Source organism: Passer montanus, unplaced genomic scaffold (assembly GCF_014805655.1).
Source record: "Passer montanus isolate IOZ18808 unplaced genomic scaffold, ASM1480565v1 scaffold61, whole genome shotgun sequence".
In the NCBI taxonomy this organism is placed as follows: Eukaryota; Metazoa; Chordata; class Aves; order Passeriformes; family Passeridae; genus Passer; species Passer montanus.
In genome coordinates, this window is record NW_024371149.1 from 331,271 (window position 1) to 348,640 (window position 17,370).

At 43.7% G+C, this 17,370-nt stretch overlaps 1 protein-coding gene across 1 annotated transcript; it reads right to left on the bottom strand.

The window, feature by feature from the left end:
- Nucleotides 1-1,848: 1,848 nt before the first annotated feature.
- PPIF (peptidylprolyl isomerase F) lies at nt 1,849-10,100 on the bottom strand. Its single transcript, XM_039727361.1, has 6 exons — nt 9,789-10,100; nt 7,886-7,916; nt 6,998-7,086; nt 4,763-4,859; nt 3,954-4,029; nt 1,849-3,551 (listed from the first exon to the last, which is right to left on the bottom strand). Exons 1-6 carry the CDS (start codon nt 9,975-9,977, stop codon nt 3,416-3,418), a joined length of 618 nt encoding a protein of 205 aa, XP_039583295.1. The 5' UTR covers nt 9,978-10,100; the 3' UTR covers nt 1,849-3,415.
- Nucleotides 10,101-17,370: the final 7,270 nt, after the last annotated feature.

The window sequence follows — 17,370 nt, forward strand, 5'->3', positions numbered from 1 at the left end:
GCAAAAATTCACCTATGACCAGCTGGTCCATACAATGTTTTTAACAGTCAGACCCAATTAAGAAATCTGCAGGTCGAGAATTGAAAGTTTTTTACTTGAAGGTCAATGGCTTTTTAGCCTGGTTACTTCTAAATTGGGTAGAACGTGCTTGTCCAAATACAGCTAGCAGCAGGACATGCAGATTGGCCTTGAAATGTCATGTAAAATGATTTGTATTCTCAGTAATTCATTTCTTTGAGGTTCTGATTGTTGATATATTACTACCAGCAGAGTATACAGCATTACAAAAGAGAACAACACTTTGTACCTCAAATGTCTTGACTTCAAAGCATTTAAACTTTATAAACAAAAAGAGACATAGCCTCAGTTTAGCACCAAAGAAAGCAATTTATGTAAGCAGAAAGTCTGGAACAAATAATTAAAACACGAGACTAAACAAAAACATTTGTGAGTTTGTTGAAACAACTTTGAAATATAAACTCATTTTTTCTGTGTATATTTACTTGCACTTTACCTAAGGGTGTGCTTTCTTACTTGTGTTGCATCTGGAAGCACATCAGTGGTAGCCACGTGAAGCTCTCTGCAGGCTTTTCCTGAGTGCCCCAGCCTCATTCCACAGGCAGTCTGGATGTGCCAGCCTCTCTGACAGTGTACAAATGTTTATTCTAAACACTCAGGTGAAAAACGGCAGTAGCACACCTGCCATCCCTCTGCTTTTCTCAGAGCCACTTCTCCATAGTGAGTACCTCTGTCTTCTGTGACCTGTTACAGTTATGCAGGATTTCTAAACACTAGTTCCCCAAAAAACTCTTCTGGATGATACACTCATCTTCAACACCTTCCATCACACCTCAGGAAGCCACTGCTCACGGCAATGCACAGCTGCGCCTGGGAAAGGCACCACTTTACTGATTTGCCTCATCCCGCAGCCGCTCAGGGACAGCGGGGTGCAAGACACACAGCGGCAGCGTTGGGCCCGCAGGAAGGCGGGGGAGCAGCTCAGGCACCCCGGGCGGCACAAGGAGCCGGCGGGCACGGGCCGCTGCCCCGCGCTCCATCCCCGGTCCTCACGGCGGCCGCGCCGGGCCCGCCATTGCCGCGGGCGCGGGGCGCCACCTGGCGGCAGCGGTGGAGCGGGACACCGAGCGCTGTGACCGGGCCGGACAGGGACAGAGCGGGACAACGAGCGCCGTGACCGGGCCGGACAGGGACAGAGCGGGACAACGAGCGCCGTGACCGGGCCGGACAGGGACAGAGCGGGACACCGAGCGCCGTGACCGGGCCGGGCAGGGATGGAGCGGGACACCGAGCGCCGTGGCCGGGCCGGACAGGGACAGAGCGGGACACCGAGCGCTGTGACCGGGCCGGGCAGGGATGGAGCGGGACACCGAGCGCTGTGACCGGGCCGGACAGGGACAGAGCGGGACACCGAGCGCCGTGACCGGGCCGGGCAGCGATGGAGCGGGACACCGAGCGCTGTGACCGGGCCGGACAGGGACAGAGCGGGACACCGAGCGCTGTGACCCGGCTGGGCACGGATTGAGCGGGACACCGAGCGCTGTGACCCGGCAGGACAGGGACAGATAGGGATGGAGCAGGACACTGAGTGCTGTCACTGGGCCGGACAGGCACAGAGCAGGACACCGTGCTGTGACCAGGTAGGACAGATATTTTAGCCCAAAGCAATGCACCATCACCTCCTCTCTTGCTGGCTGTACCTGAATGACACCACGGCTTCCCAACACCTGCAGATCAGACCCATCACAAAGTCGACAGCATAGATCAGCCCAGGTAAGCCCAAGAGGTTTCAGCTTCTCATATTCCTGCTTTCAAGAAAGGAACAGACTATTTTTTTTTTTTTGTGGCAGAAGTGTATTTAATAATTTTCATACACAAATTAAGAGAATGCACAAAAAATTGTTATTGTGTCCAAGTGAAATAAGCCAAACCAACACAATTTAATATTTAAAAAATACCATAGAGATTAAGCAGCTACAGTGGAAAGAATAAAAAGCTTTTCATTTCCATTTTTTGCAAAATTACATTCTAAATACTACCTTGCATACACGAGTGCAACCCCAGTGCAAAAAAAATCCAGTACAAAATAGTTTTAAACCCACATATTATCATCTTGCAATGAAAATAAATTCACATTTGAAGAAAGCCATCACATTTTTTCTTGTCTCTAATGAGATTATTGCACAAAACAATTGTGTGCTTTTTCCCATAACCATTGATACTTTACAGCCTTAGTGATTCCAAAGGCAATGGTGTGAGGTTCCAGCATTTGTTGCTGCTTAAGCATGTCACATAGAAATACATCCTGCTTTATACAAATGAAATGTCTTGAGCTGATCCGCTGAATTCTTTCCTTCTTGTGCATACACCCCAACAATAACGATTTTGCTGCACTGATTAGGCCTTGTGATTCTGTGGTGACCAGTCCTGACTGATGATGATGATGCATAAGAAATCATAATCCAAGTAATACCCAAGTTGGGCTGACTTCCCAGGATCAACATGAAGAAAGGAAATGAAACCTATTTCTCACTCAGGCAAGCTCACTATACTGATTATATTCTCAAAGTACAAAAACAGGCCATATATTGAAAACTGAGCTGTATTCCTCACAGAACCAGACCCCAGAGCAGCACACTTCAAGTTCACAGTTCCATAATAATAAAAGTCCTGAGATCCTTTGGCTGGATTGAGGTCCTATTGCCAGGTAGAGCTTCAGTAGTAGCCTAACTCAACCTAAAGCAATTTACTTAACCCAAAAGTCAAATTGTTTCACTGAAGCAGGTAAGGTAGAGTTTATTTTTAAAAAGTAGTCTGAGACTGTAAGAAAGACCAAACCAGAATTAATTTTTAAGAACTCCACAGCTGCTCATTAAACCTACTGGACAGAATTTAACTGAGGCACAAAGAAAATATCAGTGTTGTTGCAGACAGCCTTGAGAGCACTGGTCAGTAGTATTGCTTCAAAATGAGACAAACAACAGAATAAGAATTTATTAGCACCAAAGGAAACACCACATTTCTCAATTTATACCTAACCCCCAACTGCAGAAGCCCTGCAGTCAACTCCACCACCCATTCTAACAGCGGAAACATCCAAATACCAAAGACAGTATCAACACTGCAGTCAGGTACACCCTGGGTGACTCTAGCACTTCTTGCAAAACACAAGGGGACTCTACCAAACCAGTGTGACTACCACAGTGGTGGTTACAACATGCTTCAGTTACTATTTTATGGTTTTAATCAATATTATTCAATATAAGTAAAAAAGTTGGACCAAGTTAAATAAAAAACATGGTTCCATAGGTGCTACTTGTGAGATAAGAAATGTTTGGGTGTTTTTATGACTCATTTTTCACAGCATCCGAGTTGTCATGAAAGATAGGGCAAAAGGTTAGGACAGCTGGCCACAGTCAGTTATGACAATCTTTTTGGAGGGCTTTCCACTCTTGGAACCAAAGCTCTCAATTTTTTTCACTACATCCATTCCTTCCTTTACGTGCCCAAAAACAACGTGCTTTCCATCTAGCCTGTAAAACAAATACACAAAGGCAGTTTTACTAAAACAACATAAAGACAGTGTTAGCAGATCTTCATAGCTCTCACCTGCTGACCAACTCTATGGCAAAAGCTCAACTGCCCTTCAAGTGACATGGAGCTTTATAACATGACTTCAGCTCTGGACCTTAGAACCATTCTGAGGGATAGTAGCCTTGTTGCTGTCACAGCTCTTCCTCCCCCAAGTAACACAACCAATTTATTTTCCATTGGAATGAAGTAATTTGGAAGTAACAACAAAACAAAGAACCAACCAATCAAACAACGAAAATATATCAACCCATAAGCAACATGAAAAAACCTCTAAGAAAACCCCAAACCCTTCAGATTCCGGCATCAATTAATGAGGTTAATCTGCAGAGTTGAGAACCTACCAGTCAGTTTTTGCAGTGCAAATGAAGAACTGGGATCCATTTGTGTTGGGTCCTGCATTGGCCATTGAAAGAACACCTGGAACAGCAGCAGCAGCTCATTAGACTGGTGTAACAAGTATATAGTGCAAAAGACAATTTTCCTCTGCACATTTAGGCTAAAGATTGACAGAAGGTGTAAGGGTGTCACAGTATCTCCAAATAATTTCTAATGCCAACTTCTTGCCTTGGACCATTCCCTCCTGCCCAGCCTCCCTTGGCTCCAGAGCAACAGTGTTAGTAACATAATTAGCTGTACACGCCCTGAATGCAATTAACACCAGCTAACCTCTCCTGTGGTTCAACAGCCACAGCCTCCTGGGACAAGGAAGTAACAATGCACAAAATACAGACTATAAAATTCAATTAGATATTCTTCTGTATGGCCTTTCCTTTGCTTTTTCTGGTGTTATTTTGAGCTTAAAAGGATATACTTGTGTTACCTATAAACAAGAAATTCCAGATTGCTTTGTTTTACTTCTGCAGTAATCTTCATATACATCAAAAACTGATGTTTATGACTTATCAAAGCAGTAATTTCACCTTTGGAGAATTTTAAAGCCCCTTATGGGCTGGCATATATTTGTAGAGCAGTCCACACAAATAAGCATATGCCAGGTACAGCACATTGTTAAATTTCTTTGATACTTCTGCAATTACCAAGTGACCTGCAAATCTAAAAAACCTTATTTTTTAAAAAAAAATACATCTTCATAACAATGCTTTATTACAGGTTATAGTCTTCAGAAGGTAAAAAGAACATGTTTATTTACCAGGTCCTACATGTTTAAGTATGAAGTTTTCATCTGGAAATCTACTGCCATAAATAGATTTTCCACCGGTTCCATTATGATTTGTAAAGTCACCACCCTGAAACAGAAACAGGTATTAACTCTATTAACACACATGGACTATTTCATATCAGAAGTAATGCTATTGCAAATACGTACTCTTGCTCTAATTTAAAAGTGACAACGTTAACAAATTTTCTTCAGGTTAAAGATGAGCATGGCCACTCAATTTAGAACCAGATGAAGGTACAGTCAGGCTACAAGTAGATTTCTGCTCCAGATATTGCTGATATTCTCCATAACTCCTACAACCATCTCTCTGTGTTACCAGCCTTTCTCCCGGAAGTGATGCAACAAACAGCAGTAGTTTTAAGAAACACCTCAAAGGCCTCAAAACCAAATCAGCTAAGTTCATTACCACAGGCAACACCTCCCACCTCCTTTTACCCCCTCCCTTCTTCCAACAGGTATAAACACTGGTTAGGATCTCCATTATCACCCTTTGCTAGCTCTAGGTTTTGTTGTTTGTTACAGCAGAGCCATGTTAAGCTTATGTTAGCTGACTCCACGCTGCTTGCCAGCAGAGATGTGACCACCTGTCTCAGGTTAAACACAAAAAACCGGTTCAAACACAAAACACAGCCACGGTGACTCGCAAAGGTGGCTCCCAACCACATGCCATCTCCTCTGCAGGAGTGACACCACCTGTGCCAGAGGGAACTCATTCCCAACAGGTACTGCATGTGACCTTCAGCTTCCCCTCGTCACCCTGAGTAACTCCTCCAGGTGCTGTCACAGGTGCTCCTACGCAGTCCCAGAACTATGTGCTGTGTGCCAAGTGGAGACAGGGAATTGCTGAGTCCCGGATATGATGGCCCTCAATTAGGCCATACCAACTGCCTGAATCACATCAACAATCATCTCAACAAGTGCAGAACTCACTACTGTTTTCTCTCACTTGAAAATTGCTGAAACCCATGACAGTATTTCCACTTCAGCAATGACCTCTGAGTAATTCCTAAACATCAATTCATTATCTCACCGTACCATAATCAACTGTCTAATACCATAATCAACCGTCCATCTAGGGGGCCAAAACAGGGCAGGCAAGCTGAACAGACTTACAGGGAACTTCACAAATTCATGACAGAATTTGAAGTAGTGTTTGTATTTTTGTCATTTTTCTATATTTCTGATCCCAGAAAGACATCTTAACTCTTGTCAGTATCACAAAACCTTAGTTTGCATTTGAAAGGCAGGAAAATAGGTCCTTTACAGCACACCTGTCCCTTTTTTCTTCTAAAAAATAGGTCATACAACTAGGGCCTATTGTTCCAACAGATGTGTTTTTGCTTAAAAAAATAATTGAGGATGGGAGATGATCACAGTCATCAGTTAACAAATAAAGCATGCTTGCTTATAACCTTCAAACTTTGTTGAAATTTTCTCAGATATTTTACAAAGCCATTCAACAATGCAACGTTGTTGAAATGCACCCTTTTTTAAGGTAAGAGAGGACCACCAGGAATCCAGTGAACAACAGCAGCTCCATCCTGCTCATCTGCCAAGCACAGTACAAAAAGAGGCTTTCAAAAAGCTTTGTTGTTATTTTAGCTGCTGCTCTGTAAGAAAAAGGATGTTAATATGTATGGGCTGTTGTCCAGAATTTCAAAAGATTTGTTCTGTAAACCAAAACAAAATCCACCTCAGATGCATCACCCCAAAAATCAACCCAGACCAGCCCTTTTGGTTTCCCTGTCTCCGCCATATTACAGAGACATTAAAATAAAAATACTAAACCACATTGTCTATTGTGAACAGATCATTCTACTGGGAATAAGGAATGGACACGTTGTTTGTCAGCTCACTGAGAACAGTAAGGTGATTGTCATTCTACCTACAACTGTTTCTCCCAGGCAAGTGCCACGTTGTCAGCTCTGCCCCACACTGAAGTCCACTGCTCTACCAGAGCAGAAAGCCTTCAGACAGGCTTCTTCTGACCAGCTACACACAACTTACATTTATTTGTACAGAAGATGAGCTAAGCAACAGCCATTGCAAAAAGATCAGAAATGCAAGTTATGCTGTCACTTTGTTGTTTTGTTAGCAAAGGTTAGAGCAGAGCCATTTCAAATGTTACTACTAGTCTGTTTCCAAAATAGGGAAATAATAGAAAAGTAAATTTTATAAAAAAATTTAAAAAACCCCCAACATTACCTGGCACATAAATGAAGGAATCACTCTGTGAAAAGTGGATCCTTTATACCCAAATCCTTTCTCACCAGTACAAAGGGCTCTGAAGTTTTCTGTGGAAACAAAACATAAAGTATTATACTCTGCATCATGTGTGGCAATACAAACACAACTAGATTAACCATGTCCCAAGATTATACGCTTCAAAAACTTGATTGCATCTTGAAAGTATTATCAGTCTATCAGTTATTTCCATACTTTAAAAAACCCTGGTATAAAGCCAAGAAAACAAAGCTTACTTATCCTCAAGACAGGGCACAAACCTAAGTCCTTTCCATCTCATCTCCCTTTTATTTTGCTGTGACTCCAATTCCTCAACTCCCCCCACCTTTGCCTGTAGTCACATGCTTCATTATCTGACTTTTAAGCCTTTGTTCTTTACAGCATTTGTGACTATGTCTTCTTTTTTTAAGGATATTTGTCTACTAGGAACTAAAAAGTACAAGTTTTTTTCAGAACCACTAAATAATCAGATGAGCTAGTGACCAGTAAAATAAAACCCCACATACTCTGTGGAAACTGTAAGAAAGACCACCCCCCTTTAATTTGCCCTTCCCCATTTGCTCTGGGGTTTGATTTTAATGCCAGATAGTGTGGTTTTAAACATATTTTGTCACCACTGTCAAGCCAATATAGGAACTGTACTATCTTGGTACAAATTGCAAAATGAAAGTATCTGGAAAAATAAATCCCATCTCCTCACTAACACTTCCTGTCATATTTCTCCATATAACAAATGGGGACGGAACATGAAAAAAACAGTTGTAAAGGGTAAAAGAACCTCCTCATTCCTGCAAATCACAATTTATAACTTAAATACTTAAGTATGAAATTCTGAAGATGCTGCCTTACCTGCTGTCTTTGGGACCACATCAGCTTTCAGCTGTTAAAGAAAAATAAACAGGCAAATTCATAAGTCAGCCTTTTCAAATGTACATAGAAAAACATTTACATGGCAGACTGGTACAACTGAACCCTCTTCCCAAAGTGGTGAGTTATCTGAAACCACAAGCCATCCAAAATTCCATGAATGCCTCTAAACTTTCCAAGCATTTGGCCAGCAATGAAAAATATCTCCTCAATGAAACTTTCAGCCAGTTAATGGAGAGCCACTTAAGCAGCATCTAATTATTTCATTAATCAATACATAATTGAGCAGTAACTACGAAGAATCTTCACTATGGACCCCAAAGATCAGAGTTTGGATACAACTAGAGAGACCCTTTGGTCCCTCACTCCCCCACCCCCTGCACAGAATCAGCTGTTGAAAATGACAGAAAAAGCAAAGGAAACAGAAGAGCAGAAATTGTACATCAAAACTAACTTATGATGTTACATATGCTTCCCTAGGCCACTCTTCTGAGATGGCTATAATTTGCAGCTGAAGATCACCACAGCACAGCCAAAAAAACAAGGAGATGCTGCAATGTATTCTGATTTTCTTTAAAGTAGGAACACTAAAAAACTTTAGCATAGAAATTAAATGATACCACAAGAAATACACGAACATTAATGCTATTTTTTTATAATACCACCCAGATTTTTCATTAATTAATAAGGAACTTGAAGAGTCATATTTTTTACCTATGACTCTCTGAAATACTACCTCCTGAGAGCATAACAGCAGGAACAGTCCAATTTATTCACATGCTAACACCACCAATAAATAAAAATATACTGGGCTCTAGTCTCAAAGAAGCCTCTTTTAGAGAGAATTCTGATGAACTACATTTAAAAAAATTCTACAAATACAGACCCAAGGTGGGTGCTGGAGGCAGAAGGCCACACTAACTTCCCTCAGCAGACAGCTAAGAGCTTCATTTGCTCTCCAGTGGTTCTGGAGCACAGAATTGCCATACACACCTTCCTACACACAACGCATCTCTCTGAGGCACACGCCAGCCCTAGGGTCGCATACACATAACGCGGCACACGGTGCTCACGGCGCTTTTATTTTCTTTAAGAACAGAGATTACAAAAGTTTTCCTCTTCAGGCCTTCTTTACACAGCCGAGGGGATTTTAAGGATGGAGCCAGCTGGTACCCGGCTCCGGAGCTTGCTGCCGTCCCTTCGCTGCACGTGGAGGCCCCAGGAGGAGGAAACTGCCACCCTCAGGATCCAAAAGAGCCGCGCAACGAGCGTCCAGCAAAACACAGGAGGGAGCTGGAGGCTCCACGGGCTGAAGGGCCGCACGGGCCGGCTGCCCCAAGAGCAGCGAGGGACCCCGGTGCCGCTGGGACACCGCTCGCCCCTCTCAAGCCAGCGACACACGACAGCAGCGAGTTCGTCCGTGCTCAGTGTTTCTGCTTACACGCTATGCAAGCGACCTTCCTTCGAGGCTCCCAGGCACACCAGGGCCGTGCCCTGCGCCCCGCGGGATGGCTTTAGGGACCGGCCGCGGGCACAGCCCGGCCGCGGCTCAACGAGGGCAGCGCCCGCTCCAGCCCCGGTCCGAGCCCAGCCCGCCCCTCCTGAGGGGCCGTACCACCGCCCTGTCGCCCCGAAAGAGGAGCCCCGAGGGCAGCCAGGCAGCGGCTCCGGCCGGGGAGCGAGCCCCGGCATCCCCCGGGCCGCTCTCCCGCCTGCCCCGGGATATGCGTGCCCTCACCGCGGGCCCTGGAGCCGGCGCTGCCCGCCCGCCCTGACCTTGCCCGCTCCCCAGCCGCCATGCCCGGGGCCAGGCCGCCCTCGGCTCCGCAGCACCGTCCCCTGGGCCCCGCGCCGGGCGAGCTGCCCGCAGCCCCCGCGCCCCTACCTCCAGCACGACGCGTCCCAGCGGCTGGTTGTCGGCGCCCACGTCCAAGTACACCACCGGGTTCGGCGAGCCAGCGCCGGCCCCACTGCAGCCGCGGGTGCCGGCCGCCCACATGGAGGCGAGCCCCGGCGGCGGCAGCAGGTCCCCGGGCGGGCGAAGCAGGCGTCGGGCGGCGCTCAGCGCCAGCATCCCGCGGGCGGGCAGAGCGCAGAGCGGGCGCTGCGAGTCGCGGATCTACGGACACACGGACAGACACAAGGACGCGCCGCCGCTGCCCCGCGGCCTTTATGGGCTCCGCCGCGGCGCCGCAGCGCCCGCTGGCGGCGGCGGCAGCAGCGCAGGGCGCGATGGCGGCTGGGGCGGCGCGGGCTGAGGCGCCCTGGGGCTGCCCGGCGGGCTGAACGCGGGGCCCTGGCGGTGCCCAGCGGGTGAAAACACGGGATGGAGCTGGAGGCACGGCTGAAGGGCTGCACGGGCCGGCTGGGCCCGGGCGGGGCGGAGCGGGCTGAACGCGGGGAGCCGGCAGCCTGCGCCCGGGAGCCCTTGTGCTCGGCCCGGCTGCCCCCAGTGCTGCCCCCTCCCCGCCACCATTGCACAGCGACTGTTTGGGGGTGTTTGTGGGAGCTCGTTCTCTGTTTGCGTGTGGGGTTTTTTTAGGGTTTTTTACACGTTTTCTCACAGTCCCCTTACCCCAGGGACCAACAGAGACGGGAAAGTTTCTAAAATTTCATCATTCCACACAACGGCTCCGGAAAGCACCTCGGTGAGGAAGGCGGCGCAGCTGTCCCAGGTGCGGGCTAATTGGGATAATTGGGATCAGCGGGGACACGGGAGTCACGGCGGCCCGTCACTCAGCGGCAGCAGCCCGGCAGTTTCGGCACGGACGCGTCCCGGAGCGGGCGGGTGTCCCTGAGTCACCCGCAGCGCTGCCATCGGAGCCCGGCCCGAGGGATCGCAGGGGACAGCAACAGCAGTCCCGGGTTGATGCAGTGAAATATCGTTATGTTTTCTATGAAAATAACAACACACATAATTTGAAGTTTTCTTAATTTAGCAACTTAGATGAAAGAACTCAGTACATATGTTAGTCATATTTAGATATTACTTGGAATTCTCCAGTTTCCATCCTGATTCCAGGTATAACTACTTCCAAAAGTTCTTCAAATTCTTAAGACCATAAGACATCTTTAAAAAAATCAAGCGTGATTCTAATAGTTTTCACATTTTTTGTATTATAAATTAGAGTTATTTTAATGAAGTTTACAGTTATGCAGCAATGTAATACAGTGTAACAGAATCATAAAAAGACAGCCCCTACATGAGGACTGGTAAACTTTCGATCCCACCTAAGTTCTTTGTGTCAAGCAGCTAAAAGAGCCTTCACTGGTGACATTCACTGGATCAACAGAAAGCTGTCAATCAAGGCACTGCCATGACCACAAAGATCAGGGCAGAACTATAATGTGCAATTACAAACGACTGAGAATTCCTGGACAAACACAGTTTTTCAGGCACATGCTCCAGAGAGACCTTTAACTGCTGATGCTGAAGGGCTGACTATAGCAGGTACAGCTCTGTAACTACAGAACCATACAAAGCTATGTCAGAAGGTGCATCTTGTCCTGAGGGTCCACAGAAATGCCTAAGTAGGAGTGAAAATGGGGGAGAAAAAATGGGAGAGAGTAAAAATGCTTTCAACTTGCTACTGCTTTCACTCCAGTGAACTTCCTGAGTTGACTTTGGTATGTTGCCATCTTTTTTTAAATTTTGTTGCTCCTCCCATGTACTTATCCACTCATTGGACTGGTTTTAAATCAGCAGCTTCCTTGGTGATGAACTGGAAGCTGCCCTTCCACAGGCCTGCTGCCCAGAGCATCAAGAATTTGTTTGAATATTGCTCCAATTGCCTTCATCAATGTGCCTTACTTCTTGTGCTGGAGGACACAAATTATTTGGTATCTGTCTTTGTTGTACATACATACAGCTCTTCTCTCATTTCAAGACTGAAGAGTCACAGCCAACTCAATGGTTATTTGTAACAAAGCTCTTCCTTGTCTTTGGATCATCGTTATTATCCTTCTCCCAGCTGTTCCACTTTTACAGATTTTTGGGATAAGAGGAACTTTGCTCAGTATTCAAGATAACGATGAACAATAACTTACTTTGTGCATACAATGCCATGCTGGTATTTTCTGTTTCTTTACCAATAACCTAAAGGTGATTTTATATTTTTAAACAAGAGCTAAATCAGCACTTCTACCTAGCTTGTCACATCTTCTCAGCTTCAAGTCCGTTTTTGGTAAATTTTGAATTCTGTTGAACTAATCATCAACTGATTTTCTAGTGACCAAAATAAAACCTCACACTCCTTTAAAATAATGTTTTAATTGAAGTAGCCACTGGAAGCCCAAATCAAAATTAGATGTTCTGTTTAACCTAGAACAACGGACAGTACTGGCCCTGAAGGATTTATTATTTAATAAACAAGACAAAAGATGAGCAAAAGAAAATACCATCTGTTTCACACTTAGGAAACACAGTGAAACAGCTTTGAACTGTTTTGCTCAGAAGAGTTCACAGACATCTTTGGCAGAGCAAACAACAGAGTTTTCCTCATTTGCAGGCCTTGGTGAGAAGACAAAACAGCAGTGATTTTTGTATTTGAGAATATGGACTGAATTATTATCTCTAGGTTTATGCAACAGAGCTACTAAATCACTTGTTATGGTCTTCTCCTGCAGAGTCAGATGAATTACAACTCATGCAGACAGCTTGACTAGGAACTTGTGAATTACAGAGGTCACTTTCCAAGAAGGACAGGAAAAGGTCTCCAAAAACTGTCAAAGGCCACTATATCACTGCCAAATAAGGCTTAGGGCTAGCTCAGCAAACATACGATTTTATGGGAGCTTTGAAGACATCCATTTGTAGACTTGTTCATTGTTGAACTCTGCAACATGTGGCAGGGAGATAAGTACATTTAGCTGGAAAATGAGTGCACCCCACACTAAACTAGATAGGCAACAGAGCACGGGTGCAGACAAAAGTCAAAAGAGCTGCTGCAGCAGAGCACTTGTGGATATGGATACCTGCCCTTACAGATTTCATCATCTTCTCTCCCTGCCCCCAAAATTACATAGAAGTTAGAGATGGATAAACAAGGGCCCTTTTGAAATTAGTTTCTAAATAGATAATTTAAAACCCACCTATTAAAGGACCCTTCTTATGTTGTAGCAGAGAAATTTCTGCACAGGAAAAAGAACCTTGAATGATACAATAACAGAATTATTACTTACAACTTGAAAGTCTTCATAAATGCTCTTCAGTAACTGATTAAATATTAATACCACTGTGCCAAGACAGCCAGGAAACAAGAAGAGCGGTCACGTGGCTCTTCCAAAGAAAAAGAAGGACTAAATGCTTGAAAGGTGACCTAAAATTTGGGAATTTTGATTTCAAGGGTCTTGAAATGGTGTTACCCCAGAAGACAGTGCAATAAAAAGGTGATATGCCTTCCTGATTCTAACTGTCCAGCTGCATGCCTACTCATTTGTGACACAGGAATGTGGGTTAATTGTTAATCTTGGATTGATGCTGTTGGCAGATGTGATAAGATTGCATTTTGCAATCTACCTACTGCAAGAATGCAACTACATGGAACTCAGAATGGTCTGTGGCCCATTTTGGTATGCTCTTCATGGGGCTGTGTACTTGGACCACGCAAATAAAATCTCAAATACAGGCTGCAGCAATCTACCATTAACGCGTGATGTAGGATACATCGCTTGATACTGTGATACAGGGAATTCCCATGATGCTGGTTTTGACATTCATAAGAATGAATGCACATCTGGGACATGGTTATCTCAAGTACTCTGCTAATCAGGACTGTTAGAGTAAGGAGAAGTCATACAGGTACTCAGCTTGATTTTAAGTGAGGAGAGCAGGAATTTGCAGTGGGCATTCCCACTCTCCACCTGCAGAGCCTGGATATGTTGCACTTCAAAAGACTCATCCTAATATTCAAGGTTTTGGCTAAGCTAGAAGCTGAGTGAAGAGCTGGAAGGGAACTCTGTGATCTTTGTCTGTGATATGCATTTATTTATGAATGGGGACTGGAGTGGGGGTGATGGTGAAAGACCTCCATTACACTAAGTGATTGCAGTGTGAAATTAAACTATACAAGAGCTCAAAGGGCATAGAGTGCTCACATAGGTACACTTAGGGATAAAAAGAAAAAATGCTAATAAATATTTCCCCCGATCCAGGTTTCCTCTTAGGAACTTGTAGTAACTCACCTCACTACGTGAACATTCTCTCCAGCATACATCGTACTTAAAGGAGCAGTTTCCCCACATGACTTCATTCTAATTACCTACAAATAGTCATACAAGAAAAACCTCAATCCACTCATGCTCTTTACAGCTGTGATTAGCATTTTCATTTCAGAACTTCTGAGTGACATTGCTTGCCTGGAATTCATTACTCAATCTCCCTGCATAATGCATGGCAACCTGCTGCTGATGTGTCACAGTGCCTCTATGCAGTGCCCAGGGCCTGCAGCTTCCCAGAAGTTTGTCCATGTACTGCAACAGCTGCCAACAGATAGATCACAACAGCCTGGCAAAGCACTTAGGACATTTAAAATTCCTGTTTTTAGGCACTAATCTTCAGGACATTAATAGGTGGTTCTGCCTGTGGGTGGGACAGACACTGCATACTTAAAAAGCACTATTAAGAATTACGGGAGCCCTTCTACCTTTAAAACCACACCACTTTCAATTGTAACACAACTTGAAATTTACAGGGATCAGTTCAGTTAATTTACCACCTCTGCTTTGAGGAACAAGTAATTAGGGAATAGTATCAGAAATACTTTAAGAATTGGTTAGTCATGATACTTCATGCTGTATGAGTAAGATAAGACTGGAGCTTTAATCAGCTGCCTGGTAAAGACCTGGATTTTCCTTGCATTTGTCTTGTGTCCAAATCTATAAATATATATTATATATATATAAAATACAGATCTACACCTATAGCTATATACATAATATAGATACAATATGAATTTTGTATAGCATATCTTTGAGGTAACAGCTGTGTCTACACCTTGTACAAAATGAATGATCCTGTCTGCTTTAAACTTATTCTAAAATTCCACCAGTTATTCTGTAATGAGCAGCTCTGCTGGAAACAACCTCACCACACAGAATCTCAGATTCCTCTCTGCTTTTTTTCATTTCCCTGCTGAAAGCTTTGCTTACTTTCAGCATGCATGAGCAGTACTACAGGAGTTAGCATGGAACTTTATGATGTACTTGTATGACATAACTGCATGTGGCCATCACCTGAATACATGTGTGCCACCAACTGAGCTCTCAAGCTGTCAGATGCAAATTAACATGTGTCACATTTACAACCCAACAACATCATCTCAGGATAATGAAGCATTTGGTGAATTATTCTGAAGCTAAGGGTAAGAAATTCTCTCCTCTGACTCAGTGGCACTTCTGCACACCTTGCCATCAGTTTGATGGTGGAAATGTGGAAGCCATGCTTCTTCCCAGAGGGACCATCATTCATAACTTAGAAAGGAAAGCTGCTAGGAGTTCTTGTGAAGGAATGCATTCTGAATGACTTTATGAACTGGGTGTTACAGCCAGTCACTAACTAGGAAGCTCACCAGATGGATAAATGGGTAAAATTCACTGATTTCACATGTCTTGAAAACATACATTCTGAGAAACACAGAAGTAAGGAAAGGGACCACTGATTATAATTTTGAAATATATATATTAAAAATATATAAAAATAAATAAATAAAAATGAAAACAAATGAATAAATTTAAATATTCATTAAAAACACCCTGAGACTTCAACTCCAGCATTTATTAAATAAATATATGGAATTCCAATGATTTAAATTATTTTTGCAAACCAAAATATATATAAAAAAATCTTTTTCTAGTGTTTGAGTAGTTAAATTTTCTTAAAATTAGCAACCTTTGTGTTCACAATAATCAATGTCTTCATATGAGACCAAGGTGACAAATGTGCCAGAATATTTAGCAAAATCTAAGACAACCAACATCTTGAAATAGCTATGGACAAACTGGAAAGTCTAAACTGTAAAATTAAATTAAAAATAACTCTGACCTAGGGGAAAACCATCATTGATAATCCTAAATCTACCTCTTAGGATGTCTAATAGCCCCGAAAAGGTGCAGAGAAGCCAATGTATTTAGGAGTGGTAAATACCAGCGTTAACTTGGTGCAACTGGATCTATCAAAAAGCACGGTGAGTTCAGTATTTGAAAGATACTGCACAAACCAATCAGACATATTCAACAGACAGGGGAAGAGCCTTATCTCATCTAGTCCATGAAAGGGTTTCAACAGAAGGCTGTACTTAAACTGTAGGAAACCAGTTATGGTCTAGGTAAGGAGTATTTGGAAATGCGGATGAGCTATGTGGCAACCAACCTGTCAGCCCACCTGTGTGCTAATGCCTGCACGGGCTGTGGCAATTATAGTCTAGGTAAGGAGTATCTGGAAATGCGGATGAGCTATGTGGCAAACCAACCTGTCAGCCCACCTGTGTGCTAATGCCTGCACGGGCTGTGACCTCATTGATGTCTGCTTGCTTTACAAACAAAACTGCATCATTGATTAGGTTCCTTGGGGGACACTTTTATATTGCCCTGGGAAATTCTGCAGAGTGATGGAAACAAGGTATCTCAGCAGAAGCTTTCAGTGGTCTGTCGGAGACAAGAGAAATCTTGTGTTCTTTTTAGACAGAACAAATATGAGTAGTGCATTGATGCAATGACAGACATTAGGAACAATATCCTACATAAGAGTCAGTAGGATTTCGGTGACACAAAGTGGAAAACTGTAATAAGGTGACACATTGGTAATAATTAAAAATGTAAAAAAGAAAGGTTCATGACTAGGAGTTTATAATGCAGGAAGATTTGTACAGATGTGGAATTTAAGCAGATAAAAGAGAAGTCAGTTCTGGTTAATTACCCATACAAATATAAGACTAGTTACACAAATGTAAAAAACACATTCTTTAATTTTAAAGGGAAACAGAGAAGGATAACAAATTAAAGAATTATATACAGAATATCAGGTGAGAGTTGTACAGCTGTTTTATATGGTGACTAGGTTACTTTAAATGAAAGCAAACAGCTCTGTGCACAGGACTCCTATCCCCATTGTCCAAGCAGAAAAGAGACAAGGGGTGTGTCCCCCTTCCATGTTCCTAATTGTTTTCAATGTGTTACTCCTGCAAAAAGCATGATCGAGTGCATGGCAACAGAATACAAAGTGCACAACAAAATAACATGAATCAGAGATCTATACTGATGAGGAAGAGCAGAGAAGAAATGCAGGGAAATAAGCTTCTTTTGAAGTTGTTCAACAATTGATTGGCACGTGGATTAACAGAGAAGTCACAGACAGATACTTGTGTAGGTGGCTCTCTGGAAGCACATGCAGAGTGCATGACACACAGAACACACTGCCAGGACATGGCACAGGAGGCACCAGCATCAACTGTATACACACATCTTACCTA

Excerpts from the sequence above, each read along its gene's own strand:
- PPIF (XM_039727361.1), bottom strand. The coding sequence starts at position 9,977 with ATGCTGGCGCTGAGCGCCGCCCGACGCCTGCTTCGCCCGCCCGGGGAC. Across the intron at positions 7,917-9,788 it reads TGGGACGCGTCGTGCTGGAG|CTGAAAGCTGATGTGGTCCC; the intron begins GTAGGGGCGCGG and ends TTTCTTTAACAG. Across the intron at positions 3,552-3,953 it reads TGCACTGCAAAAACTGACTG|GCTAGATGGAAAGCACGTTG; the intron begins GTAGGTTCTCAA and ends TTTGTTTTACAG.